Genomic DNA, 18,275 nt, shown 5'->3' with positions numbered 1-18,275 from the left:
AGGGCTGAATCCTCCAGCACCATCTTTTGGGTGGCCGCACCGCTGAGAGCAGCCCAACGCCGAGAAGCTGGCATCAGGGGAAAGCGGGGAATGTGCTGGTGGCCGAGGTGGGGTGGGGGGCTGCTGGCAACCCCTCCCCGCCATCCCCGACCGACCGTGTTCTGGCTCTGAGGAGTGCTTGGCTCCACCTTCCACTCTTCCCTCCCCCGGTGCTAAGCAGCAAAGCCAGCTAGAGGCATCCAGCAGGGGTATTAGTAAAAACCAAGTCTCCCTCTAGGAATGGCACTCGCCTGAGAGCCTCCCTGCACCACACGCCCCAACACAGCTGGGGCTGGGAGAGAGAAGAGGGGAACTATTGGGGATACAAATCACAACCCTTGCAAGGACCTGCCCGGTACACTGGCCAGCAATGTAAGTTTTCCTACCTGAGCTCACTCACACACTCTCGTGCTTTTTTCCCCCCTACTTTCTCTTACTTTTTTCGATTTCCCCAGCAAGGGTCCGTATCATCCTCTTAAACTGGAGGGATAGCAGCCCTTGCTCTGTGTTGCCTCTTTTTCAGCTAAGCCAGAGGCATGCTTTTCTATCCCTTCTTTTTTTCTTTTTTAATTAATTTATATATTTATTTATTTATTTATTTTTAAATTTCCGGATGGGGATGATAGGAAGGCCTTTATTTTTCAAGTGTTTCTTTCTCCAAGGGGGGAACTGCTGCAGGGCGGCAGGGACTTTTAGAGGTGACTGCAGACAGGAGAGAGGAGGAGTGTGTGGGGCAGGCAGATGAAAGCCTTGGCTTGTCTCAAAGTTAAATTTGGTGTGTGTTTGTATCTGTATATATATATATGTGAGTGTGAATATGTATATGTGTATGCGTACATACGCAGACAGGAGGGATGCAATGTAGATGCATTTTAAGTCTTCGGCTTGTGAGCTGCAAGAGGAGGGTGATGGATGGGGTGTCCCTGCAGAGGCACTTTCCCACAGTGGGGATCGGGGTCTCCGAGTGAAGATTTGGGGTCCAGGCTGATTCCCTGCCCGGCAGTGCTACCTGCTGAGCTCCGCCGGCAGCCGGGAGATGAGTCCCTTCTGGTTTATCGGTACAGTGCCAGCGGTCCCCCTCCCTCACCTTTCCCTGGGTGCCGTGCTGGCATTTTACCACATCTTCAAAAGAAACGGGCACTTCCCCGCACAAGTTTTGTGGCCATCCCACAAATCCCGCTCCCCATGGGAAGCTGCCTGGGCAGGACAGTCCACATCTTTCTCCTTTCAGGTCCCCAACGCCCCTTACCCCTCTAGCCGCAGGCCCCTCTGCACGTATCGTCTCCAGACAATTGCAGATATAGGGAGTGATATCCCAATTAATCAGGGGCCCCGACCCATCCCCACCCGCCTCGATCACGGGTTTTGCAGTGTGCACGGCAATTGCTTTCCTTGCGCTTTTATCGAGCGTGCCCTGTCTCATGGTCAGCTCTTTGGAGAGCTTAGAGTCCCTTTCAGATTTGGTGGTTGCTTCTCCTTTTCTCTTTTTCCCCCTCTGTTCCTTTCTTTCCTTTGTTTTTGTCTTCCTCCCTTCCTTCCCCAGTGAGAAGAAGGACACCAAGAAGGAAGAGAGAAAGGGCTTGCAAGCAACGATGGCCGACGATCAAGACCTTTCGGAGGTGGAGATGAGCCCAGTGGGCTCTGAAGACCACCACTGCCTCTCGCCAGGACCCTCCATGGCATCGGACAACTCCCCACACCTTGGCGGCTCCGGGAATGGGGAGATGGGGAAGGTCAAGAAGGAACAGCAAGACTCGGAGGCAGACGACGACAAGTTCCCGGTGTGCATCCGCGAGGCGGTCAGCCAGGTGCTGAGCGGCTATGACTGGACCCTGGTACCCATGCCCGTCCGGGTCAATGGAAGTAACAAGAGCAAACCCCATGTCAAGCGGCCCATGAACGCCTTCATGGTCTGGGCACAGGCTGCCCGGAGGAAACTGGCTGACCAGTACCCGCACCTCCACAACGCCGAGCTCAGTAAGACCTTGGGGAAGCTCTGGAGGTAAGAGCAGGCGGGACGAGGGGGAGCGTGAGGGCTGGGGTCTGGAGTTGTCCTGGAGAGGACTGTGTGGTCACGCAAAAAGATGAAGACCTAGCAGAATGGACCTTGGGGGGACTTTGTTCCCCATGGGGAGCCCCCTCACAGGAGACATTGTCAGTGACTGGGGCGAGAATGCTGGTTGGATGTAGTGAAGGCTTGCTCAGCAGAGCTCACCTCCATCCTGGGCAGCAGTTAGTGTTTTTCACTAACTTTCATGTTGTTCCTGACCAGGACGCTCTCATCCTGGTCCTCTCCTGCCTGATTGCCAGGGGACGTCTTGTTTTCTTGGCTCGCCCTCTCTGTTGGGCCAAGTTGTGCACTAGTAGGAACTGGCCTGAGCCCCATCCAACTTAATTCACTTAATTCACTGGTGGTTGCCTCAAGCCTGTTTGAACTCGGGTCCCAGCGCCAACACGGGTTACTTTCGGTGCAGTGCTGCAGAGCAAGCGGGAAAATAATTTACGGCCGAGGAGGAAGGTCAGGGGAAGGGAGCCAGGTGGCTGGAGCCCCGCACTGTCCTTCTCAGGACAGGGCTGGCTTTGACAGGCCATGCAGGTGCAGTGAGATGGACAAGGAGAAACCCTGCTAGAAAGGGGGAGTGAGGCTTAGCAGAAGGCAAGAGACCTGCAATAGTCCCCACCTTAGCAGGCTCTCTTGCAACATGCTGGCTCAAACCGTCCCCATCTCCCTTTGTACCCAGAGAGACGCCCTCCCTTCTTGCCGGCACACACACGCTTGTCCCGCTGGCACCAGCAGTTTGTTGCGCCCATTTTCATTTTGGCTTTGTGCAGATCCCTGGGTCCTTTATGTGCACGCCCGACCTCGCTCCTCTTTCCTCCAGCAGACCGAGAGGCTGCCCTGATCAATCGCAGCTGGCCCATGGGTGTGCACGGAGCTGCCGTGCCCAAGCCAAGCATGTGAGGCTGGCCATGCCGCTTCTTTCCCATCTGACAGTCTCTGCTGATAACCCCATCAACCTGTTAAAAACGCTTTCTGCCACAAGTCCCCGGCACCATTTCCCCCCTCAATGGCACCAGCAAACGCAAACTAAGACTCATGCAAACAGGCCCTCTCATTCCCTCTCCTGTCCTGGTGGTGTTCTGTGGAGGAAGCCCTCAACCTTGAGTGGGCCAAGAGACATTTTTCCAAGCAGAAGCAAAACATACTGTATCCACCAGATGATGCCAAGGTGTCTTCCTGGCTTCAAAGCTCTTTGCTTGCAAGGAACTGAGCCCTTGGGCATTAACTTCTCCCTCTGCTACATCAGCCCATTTACCCCGACCCGTCAGTGTCTAGTGTAACCCCAGCAAAGGGATTTCTTTGGCAAGTCGAAGACAGGGCGTGATTGCAGATGTCTCGTCTGATGCTCTTTCCCGCTTTGTTCCCCGCTGCCTTCCTCTCCCTTTACCGCGGCACTTGCTCCCTCCTGAGGCTCTGCTGCCAGCCTCTGGACTGTGAAGCTGTGCTAGAAAGGGGTTGCGTGTGTGTGGGGAGCCCACCTTTTTTGCTCCCAAAATGTATTATTCCTTTATTGCAAAATATTGACAGATTTTAGAACAACAGCCTCCCTCCAGACACAGCATTTCTCTTGAAAATATAGCAGAGCAGTGAAAGTCTCCATAGGTATCGCATTCAGAGCGCAGGGAGATGCAAGCCTCAGCCCATGGCCATGCTCATGCACCCAACTGCCTCCCTGCTCCCAGGGCACCAATCCCACTGCTGGCCGCATGGGACTCAGAGCAGGGGGATGCTGCTGCTGGACGATGGTCAGGGTCTGTGAGTGTTTCTTAGGGCACCATGTAGCCAGGAAGCAGGTGTCAGGCTTGTGGGACCAGGCCTGGGGTTGTTGCATGCTGCTGGGTTTGCTTTGTTTGAACACGTCTCCTCTCCGAGTGTCCCCAGTGCAGGCTGTGGCTCTCCACGTTGTGTCAGCCCCTATGGGGACTGTACAGCAGAGCAAGCTGCGTTATAGATGAAGTCGGTGTCTGGCCGGGGCAGGACCACGTGCATGTGCCTTTCTGTGAGGCTGGGGGGCAATATCAGTCCACAAAACTCCAGGGGAGCTGGCCCAGAGGTTACCAGGATAGTAGATCCAAGCCTCACCTTGCAGCCACAGTACGGTTGGGTCTTCCTCCATGGAGGTTCCCGCTGCCCTCATCTACACTGTCCCCAAGGTATAGTTCCTACATTTTGGTATGACTGGGAGCAGCTGGATTGAGCTCTGGACAGGTTAGTCTCAAACATCCAATGAGGGTCCCTGCAAAGGACCCCTGCTGTTCACGTATCCTCATTCTTACAAGGTGGCCACCCAAAGCCTACAATGCTAGTCACCTTGAAAAATGTGGGCAACTTATATTTCCACATGGGCTGCTCTGAGCTTATACAGGTAAAGGGTGCATAGGCAGAGAGACAAGTGCTGGTGAGCATGGAGACTGTCTGTAGACCACCATTAAACCAAGCATGCCCCCAGCAATTGGTGCTGGGTGGGGATGGCAGGTGCTGGGACATCTTAGAAGGCAGCAAGTAAGCGATAACCCCAGTGCCATCCCACACGCCCCTCTGCAAAACAGGCTGCAATGGACCAAGCGTTTTTTAAGCCTGGAGTTTACTCCGGCTCTGTGCCACTGCCATGTCCACCATGGGGCCCAGCCCTCATTGGGAAGGGCTGCAGGACATGCCCTGATGGTTGCAGCACCCTCCTGGCCCCAAGTGCAGTGCCGGGGGCTTGCGACCCCATCCATCTCTCCCAGCCCGTACGCACTTAGGGTGCGTGAGGGGTGCACTTGACGAACTGAATGTACTAAAAAAGAAGAAGGGTGGGTTTCTGTGCTCACTGGTCACGAAACCTCGCCTTGGCTGCTTTCCTTTCCCAGGGTGGGGCGAGGAGCAACTCTCAAATGGAGGCCGGCTGCTGAAAATGTCGGCATGACTCTCAGCCAAAATGCCAGCCAGCACCACCTCTGGGGCCGAAAACAAGCGAGGCATGCCAAGAAGGGGAGGAAGGCTTGGTAGGGAAGAGTTAGGGGACCCAGTGGAGAGATATTTGCATGGGGGTGGCAGCACCCAGGGAACAGGGTCATGCCCGCAAATTCGGGGCTGTGGACATGTAGGCGAGCCCACCCCACTGCATTCTGCTCCCAGCCAGCCCAACCCCACCACCACCGCACTGACTCATCGGCAGCTGAGTCCCGGCACAGGCTCAGGCCTCTGGCCGGTGAGCTGGTGGCCCGGCACGCAGCACGGTGCAACGCTGGGAGGCCGCAAGAAGCGGGTGGAAAGATTTTAGCCCTTCTTTCTCCTCCCAGAGCAGGGTGCTGGACGCTTGCCCCTCTCCCCTCAGCTCAGGGGTGAGCATTTGGTGACGGGGTGGGTGGTGGCGAGGGCTTGGTTAAACCCCATGAAGGGCTTTGCTCCGTGATCCATAACTTCTCTGCTCGTGCAAGATTCCTTTGCATTATGGACTGGGGCGTGTGGGGGGCAGGAGGGGGAGGGCAGGAAGCAAGTGAAATCCAAATCCCCCCAAATCTCCTGGCCTTTGCCTGCTCGCACCAGTTTCACTTTGTTAAAGCCGATTTGAGCTCTGATCCCAGGAGGAGGGAGGAGGGAGCAGGGAGCCTTGGAAAGGAGAAGGCAAAGACACGGGGAGTGGACTTGCCACTGTCCTGCTGGTGGCACTGCCCATGGGCTGCTCTCAAGGGGAGAGGAGGTGAGGCACCAGGGCATAGCTCAGAGGGCAGGGATCTGACTCCTGCGTAGCCTCCAGCAGCTCTGCTTCATGCCATCCATGGGACGCATCTGGGCAGTTGGGCTTCAGTATTCATGGCAGGCTCTGCTCTGAGCTCAACCTGCAGTGTGTCCTGCAGATCAAAGCTGCCTCTGCACCCTACAGCCCCCTCGCTCCACAAGATGCCCATGCAGAAAGTGATCTTTCATTCCCAACCACAGTATCTTATTAGTTTTGGCACCATCTGGGCTGGGACCGCTGAGACGTTGGAGCCTGGTTGCCTTGTAGTGAAGTGTTGCAAGGCTGCAGGGTTTGCCTCTGTTCTCCATCTCCTGTGGAGATGGGGCATTCTGCAAGGATGAAGCTTTTACCAAGGCAAGTTTGCCTCCCAGTCCGTGATGCCTATGAGGGTTGGCCAGGTTGTCCTTTCAGACTCCTTGGAGGGCCATCTGGAGCAGCGCAGGCTGAGGGATTAGAGCCCTCTAGGACGTGTGAGTGTGGTGTGCGGTGGTGGGAGGGAGACAGGAAAGCTGGTGTTGGATTCATGGTGGCTCAGTTGCTTTAATCTCCAGGATTAAGGCAGTGGAGGAATGTGGTGTGCAGCTGCGACCTGCTCAGGCTGCCTGGAGTGAACCCTGGTCAGTACCGTAAGGGGCTCCAGCCCACGCCACACACCTTCTGGCTGCCGGCTGGGGGGATGCACAAGGGGCAGGGAGAAAGCAGGTGCTTAGAAACCTACCCATTACTTGCTGGCAACCCCTTGGATCGCCTACCAGATTAATCTGTGTGCTCCTTGAGCTCCTCCTCTTTCTCTTCAGTTTTTCAGGCCTTTCTATCTCCCTCAGTGCCTACAGTTTAACAGAACTGGTCACATTTTAGTGCTTCAGGGGTACCAAGGTGCTGGCACAGCCCCATCCCTGGGTAATTCTTTTGTTGGGGGGGTGGGAAAGGCATGGACAGCTCATAAAAGCAATATTTTTTGCTGTTTGGGAACCATGCCATTTCTAATGGCTGTTGGAGCTGCAAGTCATGGGAAGACTGGTGCCTTCTGAGAGCAGTGGTTTCTGGTGGGAAGCGGGATGACCTTGACTCACAAGAATATTTGAGGGGGAAAATCATAAAATTAAACTCAAGTGCTTCCAATCGAGATGCTGCTAAAGGCTTGAGCAATGAGGTTGACCTCATCTTCAAGCACTCTGAGCCATCCTGCCTGCACATTTCACCACTTCCTTGGAGAGACTGTCTTAACCAGAGCAGCCCATGATCTGGCAAGAATACAGAGAAGGAGCTTATATTTCTGCAGTGCCTTTCATCCAGAGACCAAAGCTCACCTACTTCTACAAGGCTAGCAATGTAGAAGCTAATTTTTTTACAACTGCTAGGCTAAGTTTAAGAAGGGCTGGTCCTTTGTGCTTCAGCCTTTTGCATTATCCATGTCTAAAATGAGCAGGAGCTCCAGGAATAGCAGAATACAGTTTCCCTACCTTAAAAATTGTCTTTAATTCCCTTCTAGGATATTGCAAGATGCTTAAAGGCCCAGCAAGCTCCGTGCAGCAACACGGGTATTGTGGAGCCGACATCAGTCATTGCCATTTGTGCTCAGTGCCCTTAATTTGCCCAAACTCTTTGAATGCAGCTTGCCCAGCCTTATTTTACACGGCTATGAAAGGCTGTGCTTTGCTGTTAGGGCTGAAACTAAAATGTAAGAGAGGGTAATGAACTTACTGAGGTCCAACGAATCACACAGGTGGGGAAGGGGGACCCAGCACTGGCACCGACTGGTGTCAGGGCTTAATGAGGAAGAGGAAAACATTGCTGTCTCCACTGAAACACTTTCGAGCTCTCCCTGTTCTGGAAATACCCTCAGTGGGGCAATACCCTGACATCCGGATTTACACGCCACGTCCCACGATGCTGTGTACAGGTGAGGTTTTTTTCTGATGTACCTGTCTCTCTCCTTCCCCTCTTCTCTACCGCCTTGGCCTCTGCAGGCTGCTGAACGAAAGTGACAAGCGGCCCTTTATCGAAGAGGCGGAGCGGCTGAGGATGCAGCACAAGAAGGATCATCCTGATTACAAGTACCAGCCACGCCGGCGGAAAAACGGCAAGGCCACACAGGGCGAGGGTGAAGGCCAGGTGGAGGGGGAAGCCGGTGGGGCTGCTGCCATCCAGGCCCACTACAAGAACGCCCACCTGGATCACAGGCATCCCGGCGAAGGGTCACCCATGTCCGATGGGCACCCAGAACACTCCTCAGGTGAGTCCCATGTCTCTGTGAATCCACTGACAGGTTACAGCCAACTCAGAGGCTCAAAAAAGACAAGTCATCACAGTGAAAGCCTTAGTGATGTGGCTCACACCTTGCTTGAGTCCCAACAAACTCTGCTGGGGTCAGCAGTACAGCGATGTGCCCATTCATGGGCACTCGCATCCCTCTGGTCAGGCAAGGTATTGTTGCACCCTCCCTCTGTTTCCACAAGACAATATAAAAAGGTCTAGGTTTGGCTGGCTCCTTCTCTCCCCCAGCAATGAAGTCTCCAGCCAGCCAGTTGCTTGCATACTGGGAGAAGCGGAGCTGGGCTGTGTATAAAGCCCAGGCATAAAGTGGTAACCCACCTCTTCTCTCTCTTCCCTCCTCAAATTGTCTTTCACATTGCAGGTCAGAGCCACGGGCCCCCCACACCTCCCACCACCCCTAAGACCGAGCTGCAGGCAGGCAAAGCTGACTCCAAACGAGAAGGGCGTTCCCTGGGGGAAGGGGGAAAGCCACACATTGACTTTGGCAATGTGGACATCGGGGAGATCAGCCACGAAGTGATGTCCAACATGGAGACCTTTGATGTCAATGAATTCGACCAATACCTGCCGCCCAACGGACACGCTGGCCACCCGGGCCATGTTGGGGGCTACGCAGCCACTGGCTACGGCCTCGGGAGCGCCCTGGCTGCAGCCAGCGGACACTCTGCCTGGATCTCCAAGCAACATGGAGTCTCCTTGTCCACTGCCACCTCATCGGTGGTGGACTCCAAGGCCCAGGTGAAAACGGAGGGGTCTGCCCCTGGAGGTCATTACACCGACCAGCCCTCCACCTCCCAGATTGCTTACACATCCCTGAGCCTGCCCCACTACGGGTCGGCCTTCCCCTCCATCTCCAGGCCCCAGTTTGACTACCCGGACCACCAGCCCTCGGGGCCCTACTACAGCCATTCCAGCCAAGCCTCTGGCCTCTACTCTGCCTTCTCCTACATGGGACCTTCCCAACGTCCCCTTTACACTGCCATCTCTGACCCTGCACCCTCCGTGCCACAGTCTCACAGCCCCACACATTGGGAACAGCCTGTGTATACAACGCTCTCCAGGCCCTAGGGAATGGGGAACGGTGACCGAAGCAGCGACGGAAAGGCTCCGAAGAATCAGCACAGGCAGAAGAGCCTCCAAACTCTGAGGTCACTCAGTGCCATCCGGCCACCAGAACTCACTGAGTATATGGAAGTGCCTTTCTTGACCCTGGCTATTGCTGGCTCACCCACCTGGGGAAGGTTTTTCGTCCTTTCGCCCTTTACCAATTTCACGCAGGCCACGCGACTGGCTTGCGACACCTTATCGGCCTTCTAGATGAGGAGGATTCTATTCATGGAGTGACTAGTCCACGGTGGGTTTTGTTGTGCGCACCCCGGACTGTATGATGAGAGAGACTGTCCTTTCCTTCTCCTCCCCAAACTGCTCCAGGGAGTCAGCACGTCTTTCCAACAGGCCACAACAGCCGACACTTTGTCACCTGCAGCGGGTGAAGGGTGGTTGCTCAGCCTTGGCGAACATGTTATGGGAGGAGCAGTAGGGAGGACGGCACGGCCGGCTCCCTTGCGATTGGTGTCGTGCAGCAGTCCTGCCTAAGATCCACACATGCATGAATCTTGAACCCCGTTGGAAGACCAACCTACGCTTGCTTCCCTGCTGATTTCCACAGCTATATCCTAGCTTTACCCCTGCCTCTTCCCTCCATCCTGCCTCGACTTAATCCCACACCTTTTCCTGCACGAAGATTTTTAAGGCTTGTCTGAACAACATGCAGGACTCAGGAACCGCGTTGTCGGGCTTAGTGTTACTCACATCACAGCCTGTGTGTGCATGCATGTTCATGAATGGAGGTGCAGGAGAAGTGGGGAAGGATCAGTGAATGACTAAGGTGCTGTGGGTGAATCCTCCTTTCTTACAGTTACTCTGCATATTTCATTTATGTCTGGCATTTCTGGCATCTCAGTCCTTGCTAATCTCTTCAGTATCCCAAACAACCTCTGAGCACACTTGGTCCTTGCTCTTCCACATCTGACTGCGCCTGCCTGAAATGAAGAGGCACCAAGAAAGATAGATACTGTGCACTTGCCAACACCCTGAGTTGATTCCAATACTCTCTTTGAACCTCCGTTCCAAACTCAGGCTGATGGGGTGTGCATCCCCACTCATTTCTTCATTATGTCTACCAGTCAGTCAACAACCCCCTCCCACCTATGCTGAAGATAGAAAGATGCTCCTGTGGCTCTAAGCAAGGTATATATGCACCCAGACTTGGATGAGGGTAAAGAAAATAAGCCTATTTAAATGCAAAATAATTGGTTTTCTCCTTTGGGTTTCAAACTGGAAACAATGAGCCCTCACAGTCAGATCAACCTCCTTTTTTCAGCCCAACACCTGAGGACAGTCTGCTTACTTCTGCTTTGTCACCTCCAGGACTGAGGTGGTTTGTCATGCCAGGGAGTGAACTGGCACCGAAGTTGCTGCAGGAAAAGATGATTCCTGGCACTTGATCACAGGGACATATTGTGGGACCTTTCAATGGATATTCCAGTCTAGAAAGACAAAATACTTTGACCAAACGTGGACTGTGATCAGTGCCGCTGTTTCCCTCTGCTGATATGACTGTCAGATGCCCTTCCTGCCTTCCTTAGCTATGGATGACTTCTCCTTGTTGTGTCGGAAAAGATCATGTAGAATGTTTGCTCCCTGTACACATGTAACCTCTTCCAGCCCTGTCCCCTTATTTATGCAAGTAGCACCTTCCTCCCCTACCTCCCTTTCCCCAGTCTTTATGCTGTCCTAGTGCCATTAACTCTGCATTAAACATATGGAACAATAAACTTTAAAAGTTTCATTTTCATGTGCCTGGGGCTTTTTGACTTATTTCCTGAAAGTCTCCGTTCTTTCCCTCAGTAAGTGTATAATGGGTCACACCACCACCACCACATGGATCTTGCGCATGGCCTTTCTCTGCCTGTCATGAAGAGGGCATAGGCGAAACTCTGGCTTACCAGCCCTCCTTCACAGAGATGAAACTCATCTTCTGTTCACACCCCAGCTCCAGTCATTTCTTCAGTGAGAAATGTGGTAACACGGATTTCTGTTCTTCAGATTCAGCACATACAATTAAAAGCAGTGCTGTTTTGCATGTGTTTCACCTAATAATTTCTTAGTGTGATTGTTAATGCTCTCTCGAATAGAAGCATGGGGTTTCTCATCTTGGTTCATCATCACCAGGTAGCAGACGATGTTCCTTCAAAAATAAAACCTCCCCACATACACAAACGTGTATTTTGGAAACAACCATTAGTTTCTCTGTAGAAACTCACCCCACCTCTTGCCTTCCACAAACAAGAGCCTAAATACAAACACACACACAGGGAATATATTCAAGAATAGGTGTATGTACCTTCTTACCTGTTAAAGAGGACATCCTGAGTGTAGTCAGGTCCTGGGAGACTATCTGAATAAGTTTGGAAAGGAAATGTGCAGCAGATACCAGTCTGCTTAAAAACACCTCTCAAGGCCAACAGTAGCAAGGTAGGATCCCAATTAACACAGAGACTCCACAATTACAAATCGATTCCAAAGGTTTCAATGCAGACACATGTGATCGATCCAGTGAACTGGTGTTCCCTAAATGCTCTATGGGTGAGTAGAGTAAGCAGGATGTCTCGGAACTGTGGAACACGTTCAAAGCCTTTTAAAACTCACAGCACTATTTGGATGAAGTCCTGTAAAGGGCCATAAGCATTAGCAGAATGGCTTAATGGATCTAAAAGTGGTGATGCCAGCTGAAGAGCTCCATGCAAAACAGGACTGTGGACACCCACTGGAGAGGAGGAAAAATCTCTACCCCAAGCTACAGGCTGTGGGAAGAGTCCAGAAGCGAAGGACTGCACTTCTGAGCAGGTCAGGAGCACGTGTGGGGAAGAAGGGAAGCCATGGCGGAGTTAGGTGTAGGAGAGCTAGTCACAGGAGTGGGAGCAAGAAGGGACACCATGTGGACAAACAGAAGAGCGGGAAAAGAAAGTTCTTGACCACACACAAGTACCCTTCTCCAGCTCTCCAAAAAGCAAGGTAAGAAAGCAAATGGGCTCTGCTCCAACCATTCCCTAGTGGAAGGGTTGCCTCCTCTTATCTAGGAAGGTCGTCACAACTAAGATAGGGCTGAGAATGCTGTTGGTAACAGAGGGGTTAACCACTCCTCCTGCAGCCTAGCAGGAGCTGGCCCGACATCCTTCCCTATCCCTTTAATCATCCCTTTAATCGTATCTGATACAGATGCAAGGCTGGGGAGGGGAGGCGGGTAGGGAACAAAGAAGCCATTTAAAAAAAAAAAAAAGGACAAGAAAACGACCCCCGCGCTCCATGGCGGACGCCAAAACGATTGCACAAAGGCACCATTTCAGGGCTGAAATTTCACCGCACCAACGTGATTAAAGGATTCCATGGAGGGTGGGGGGAGAAGGCTGAAGGCCACAGTACTAGAAATTAACCTTTTCTGGGTGAGGATGGCCCGGACCAGGAAGTATTTGTGTTCCTCACAGTCGACCCCCTTCCCACACCTGCAAGCATCTCCACATTCCCTTTGACCTGTCATTCTACCTTGGGACCTATTTGGCTCTTGCATTCTCACCTGCAAACCCCATCCCTCCTGTGCACACCAGAAAATAAATTTTGGACTGGTGCTTTTACAGGGAGCAGTAAGAGAACGACATACGTGGCTGGTTATATGAACTGAGTTCCCAGGCAGGTGCATATAAACTCCCTTTGGGACATGGATGCTGTCGTGCAGGCACTAACCACACATACAGCACGGAGAATGCACGTTGCATAGGCACAGGCTTTAACACAAACTAGTTGGAAATATTCTTCCTGAGCCAGTGCAAAGAGAAAAAATAATGTAAAGCAGAAACTGTAGGTGAGGTGCACCTCCCCCCTTCTTCTCTTTAAAAAAAGAGAACAAAAATTCCAAGAACACTTTTTAATAAGGTAATTGAGAAGGAGTCAGTGTGTTCTGCCCAAGAGCTCAGATCTTCCTCACGCAGAGCAAGAACCTTGGAGCACACAGATCAGAAGTGAAAAGTAGGTAGCGTCTGGCTGGAAGCCCTTGCAGAATGCAATGCATCCACCCAGCTCTTGACTTGAGCATTTAACCTCTCTGCACATGAGAGGTGAGAGTGTAGGTACCTGAAGGGGACAAATGCCTGATCTCTCATCATCCTACAGCTTAAAAGAACTCCAGGATTTAACTACTGTCATGCCACCATAAGAATCAGCAGTGTACGTACAACCGAGATGGCTGGAGAGCACCCACATCCCCAGGACCACCAGTTCCACCACGTGTCAGAGAATGGCCGTACAAGGAGGATGCACAGCAACAACTTACAACCACCAAGCTGGTGGGACCGCAAGTGGCAACTGCGCTTCCAGCTGGGGCAGCACCGCTGAAAGGGGATCCCCACTTCTGATAAGCAGCAGGAGCAGAGAAACAATAGATGATTTGATGAGAGCTGCTCTACGATACTCCTGAGAAGCCCCAGAGCCAGCCCCAGCCAGAGAGGAAATTGGGCGTTTCCACAGCAACCTGCTCAGGGCACAAAGGTCCAACTGTCTGGGGGAAAGCAAGGGAGGTGTCTCAGCACTCCCGGTTTAAGAAGGAACATGGGTGGAGGGCTGAAGTCTGAAGCCAAAGTACCTGCAGGAGCACTTTTGTACAGCAGGAGTTAATTTGCTATCGGTCCTATAACCAGGGAGGAGCAGTGCTGGAGGAGGAAGTAGTTACTTCAGGCTTTAGCAAAGCTAAAAGGTAGGGCCTTTACAGGTAAAAAAAAACAGTTGCAAAAAAAGCACAGCACTTGGTTCCCTAACCTTACTAATACAACCCATGACACAGAAAGAATAATGACCAAGGTGGTAGAGAGAAGTAAGCAAGTCTTCTCTTGGGCACATAGGATTGAGATGAAAGAGAAGGTGAGAGGAAAAAAAATCCCAAACACATTTAACTTAAAATGGGGAGGTTTATAATTTATTTACACAGATATAAACAAAAATAGAAACATCTCTGGAGAAGGAAAGAACCAAACCAATGGCTGAAGGCTGTTCAGTCTGTGATGATTAACTCATCCACACCCCAGTCTTCGTAGCTCCCATCTGGTAGGTAACGACGGATGATTATGGGGATCTTGCGCGCTCTGAAGGAAGGACAGAGAGGTGAACAGAAATGCCAGAGCCTGAGGTGCTTAGTGGCTTCGGTAAGCTCATCACGTTTAACTGACAGATCTGTGTGGCACTAGTGATTTGGTGTTATACAGTAGAGGGAAGCCCCAACAACCTTCTCTCTTTCATAGGTGCAAAGCACTGAGCACCCTTAGACTCCAAACAACCGAAGACCCACAGGTCAGCCCTCTGTTGCTACTGCAGAATTGAGCCCTGTGATCTCAACCCACTATGAGACACCACCAAGCATCTAACACAGATACATGGGGAAAAAACCAAACACGAACAAACAAAACACAAGGGACTTGAGGAACAAATCCACTTTCTATTTGTGGAAGATTTTTCTCCACAAGATGCTACAAAAGTAGCAGAATTCTGAGAACCTTCACAACAAACTGGTATTTACAGAGTATTTTGCACCCTGAGAGCATCAGTTGCATTTTAAGAAGAATACATGAAATAGGGACTATTCAGGGACCAAAACCTGGTACAGCTGGTGTGTAGCACAGCATCTGCTAACACTGCTTCCAATGAGAAAGCAAGAAAATGCTGAACACAATTTAACTTAATGGAAGTACATTTAAGTCAGCAGAATGTAATCAGACAGCCTGGAATCTACCCAGGACATCAGGTTTCCACCGTATCAGACTTGAAAAGCAATACAACTTTTAATGATCACATGCAGGGCTGTTGTTTTTCCAGTATCAAAGTAGCTCCCTCGTGCCAAGAATTATAACTTGAGTTTTGGCGCGGAACAAGATGCCACTGTACTTTGTCACACCCTGACTTACTTTCTAGACCTCATGCCCAGTGACCAGAAGCAACTCACTCTGAGCTTGGAGATATGACAAGAACATGACCTGAGGAGCTTTTGACAATGATAAAGTGAGCTGTAATAGATACAAAATCTACAAGAGCAACCGCAGTGCATGGAGAAACTGAGGGAGCAGAGGGACAACTCCATTCAGGAACGGGGACTTAAGCAGTAATGGAGTCCAATTTCTCCACTTGCCTGTGATCCAGGTCACCAACCATGCTGGCAAACCATGGGCCAGCAAGAGAGCTCAGCTGTGGGAAGGTGTGCTTGTAAGTGGCCATCTGAAAGCTGCCTCTGCTACAGTCGAAAGGATTTATTTATCTTTCTGTAAGCAGGGAATGTACCCCCCTGCAAGCACAATAAGCCAAGTGTGAGATAAGAACATTCTTAACAGGGTCTCCACAACACCAGCCTGCCCCTTATTTTATGTTTTGCCCGCACTTCACTTGAACACAGGTCTGTTCAGAGGGCTGCTTCGAATCAGTTCCATTCAGGGAATTAAACCAATTCCAGAAAGATGAGGACCTTGGGTTCTCATCATAAAGAACACTTGGACCCTGAAGTAAAAGAAGTCAGAGCACCCCTAATCATCAGTACTTTGCACAAGCAACTAGGATGGATGAGAGCAGCTGTGGAAAAGGCCAGAGATGAAAAAGGGGAAGGTAACTGTAGTGCTCACTGTTAACGAGTGAAGACAAGGTTCTCTTGGAATAAGTTGCCGAATGCTGGGATGAGGAGAAGCCTGCTGGCTATATGGAAATCAACACACTCACCGCCAAAATCTGGGACTTACTTGAGTTCTTTCATGGCAATCAGCAAGGGGTCTGTCTCTCCTTCCAGCTCCACCATCACAGGGGCGCACATCCTGGGACAGAACATCAACAACCACTTGAGCGAAGGCACGGACAGTGAAGAGGAACACCTGAGCACATGGCTACGTCTGTCACCTGGACAGCAGTCAGCAAAGAGGGAAAGTGGGACACCACCTTGGCAAGTCTGATTTGCTCTCTTATGTGCTTCGGGAAGGAAATTCCCCCACGTGGTTATGGACTGAGCTTTTACTTGAATGGTTTTCTTGCCCCAACCCTCAGCCTCTGCTGAGCAGCTGGTGCTCAAGGGCTGGTCAGATCCACACCTTTCTAGTCACCCTCTGCTGTACTTAAGTGTGAGGATAAGAGTAGTTCTAAAATTAATCCACTGAAGAGGGTGGAAACACTGTACAATGAGCATGCCTCCTACAACTCCAGCACATCTCTCACATTCTGGTTTGCTCACACTTTCCAGGCTTTGTTTGGGGGGAAGCAAGGGGCTGGATTTACCACGCACTCTGCCTGAAGGAAGAGAAATCTAAGTATTTTGCAGAGGGCTGTAACAGCAGAGCAAACATGGGTGACAACATCCACCCATCAGACAGCAGCAGCACGTTATGTGTGCATAAGGCCACTGGGGGCTGCTGCTGGCCAAGGCTCAGCATTGAAGGCAGAATATGCAGGTGAAGCAGAACCAGGTGCCAGAGTTCTGGATTAAAGGCCCCGCATGGACCCATCTCATCTCTCCCATTTTTCTGGCCTTCCACCAGTTGAAAGAACATGCACAAAATAGTTTCACAGAGCGAAGACTCTGCAAAGAACAGCTTCGAAAAGCGATGATTAAGGAAACATACGATCACCACCTATGAGCTTCTAACAATGTAGAGGAAAGGCATCATTTTCAAGGTGGATATAATGAAGATGAAACTCAGAGACGGGCTTTCAGACAAACATGGCCTAACAATCTCACTCATAAGGTAGTTTTTCAAAAAGTGCAAAACTTTTTGATACATGTTGTTAAAACAAGGCTAGACAAGTAAATGAAGTTGAGAGCAGTCAGCCTTAACAGCACTCAAAACAGGACTTAAATATTATTACTTATTATAAATGAGGCCTTACTATTCCAAATACTTTCAAAAAACCTTACGGCAACTGCACTTAGAACAGATTTCAGGTTGTTTACTCGATTCCCAATTCCTACAGTATCAACTGAAGACATTTTGGAGCATCCCTCCCTCCAACATTGGCTTTTACAAGCCAGTTCTGAGCTCTCCAGCCCACATGGTCTGCCTTATGAAATACAGAAACCAGGACCAGCTTGTCACCTTCCCTACTCATTTTGCCTGTGACTTGGAAAGTTCATTGCAGCTGCTGAATGCCCTCCTCTCTAGGCACAAGTACCACAGTCTCAGCCAAGGAGAAATACACAGACTTCACATGCAACTAAAAGCTCCACAGTCCTGCACTTCAGTGTTGACCAAGATGGTGACCCGCAAGCTCAGAAGTCACATAAGGGATCACGTGAGATTCAGGAGTTTTTAAGGGAGAAGGAAAGCAGCTTTCGTTGGGAAGGGAGAAGCTGCGGCAAGACTTGGGATGCGGAGTGAAATACTCACGCGATCTGGAGGGCGCGAGTGCCCAGGACTCTGGCTCGTTCGTACTTGGTCATGTAGGGGGTGGTGATCCGCTTCTGGTTCGCCTGCTGCCGCTCTCCCGAGGGGAGGATTTCCACGTTCTCCTGTCCCTCCTGAGGAAACCAGCCCAGCGCTGCAGCTCAGCCGAGCCCAGCACCCAGGCCCCACGGTGCCGGGACAGCCCTCGAGGCCTCCCCAGGCCGCGACTCAGGCCCGCGGTACCGGCAGAGCCTGCCCAGGCCGGCCGGCACGGCGGCCCGCAGAGCACGCACCTCCTCCGCGTTCTCCAGGTCCTCCAGCCCCTCATCCTCCTCCACATCGTCGAAATCGTCCCCGTCAAAGCTGCGGGAGGGACACGCACGTTGAGCAAGCGGGTCATACCGCCCCCATCACAGGCTCCCCCCGCCACGACCCGACCCGACCCGACCCGACCCGACCCGACCCGGAGCGCGATACAGCGACGCCGCCGCCTCGCCTGGGTTGGGTTCGGTTCGGTTCCCTTCCCACCCCCGGCCGCCCCCGCTCTCACTTGTCCTCGTTGTCGGACATGTTGCCTCCTCGCCGCCTTCCTGCCCGGCGGAAGTAAGAGCCACTTCCGGGTGCTCGCCGTGACGCCAGCGGAAGTGCCCTTGCGGCGTCGTTGCCGTGGCGACGGGCCGCCGCGCTGCCCCCGCCGCCCCCCGGCGCCTCCGTT

The 18,275-nt window shown here is 52.0% G+C and overlaps 2 protein-coding genes across 2 annotated transcripts; one reads left to right on the top strand and one right to left on the bottom strand.

The window, feature by feature from the left end:
* Positions 1–339: 339 nt before the first annotated feature.
* Positions 340–10,927, top strand: SOX10 (SRY-box transcription factor 10). The gene is made up of 4 exons (XM_065643641.1): positions 340–411; positions 1,583–2,041; positions 7,796–8,061; positions 8,464–10,927. The coding sequence occupies exons 2-4, from the start codon at positions 1,632–1,634 to the stop codon at positions 9,168–9,170; spliced, it is 1,383 nt and encodes a 460-aa protein (XP_065499713.1). The 5' UTR covers positions 340–411; positions 1,583–1,631; the 3' UTR covers positions 9,171–10,927.
* Positions 10,928–14,102: 3,175 nt separating this feature from the next.
* On the bottom strand, positions 14,103–18,172 carry POLR2F (RNA polymerase II, I and III subunit F). The gene is made up of 5 exons (XM_065652824.1): positions 18,111–18,172; positions 17,854–17,923; positions 17,564–17,694; positions 15,932–16,003; positions 14,103–14,296 (listed from the first exon to the last, which is right to left on the bottom strand). The coding sequence occupies exons 1-5, from the start codon at positions 18,128–18,130 to the stop codon at positions 14,206–14,208; spliced, it is 384 nt and encodes a 127-aa protein (XP_065508896.1). The 5' UTR covers positions 18,131–18,172; the 3' UTR covers positions 14,103–14,205.
* Positions 18,173–18,275: the final 103 nt, after the last annotated feature.

This window comes from Caloenas nicobarica, chromosome 1 (assembly GCF_036013445.1).
Source record: "Caloenas nicobarica isolate bCalNic1 chromosome 1, bCalNic1.hap1, whole genome shotgun sequence".
Lineage (NCBI taxonomy): Eukaryota > Metazoa > Chordata > Aves > Columbiformes > Columbidae > Caloenas > Caloenas nicobarica.
Note: the sequence above shows the minus strand (reverse complement) of the source record. Positions and strands in the feature narration are given on the sequence as shown.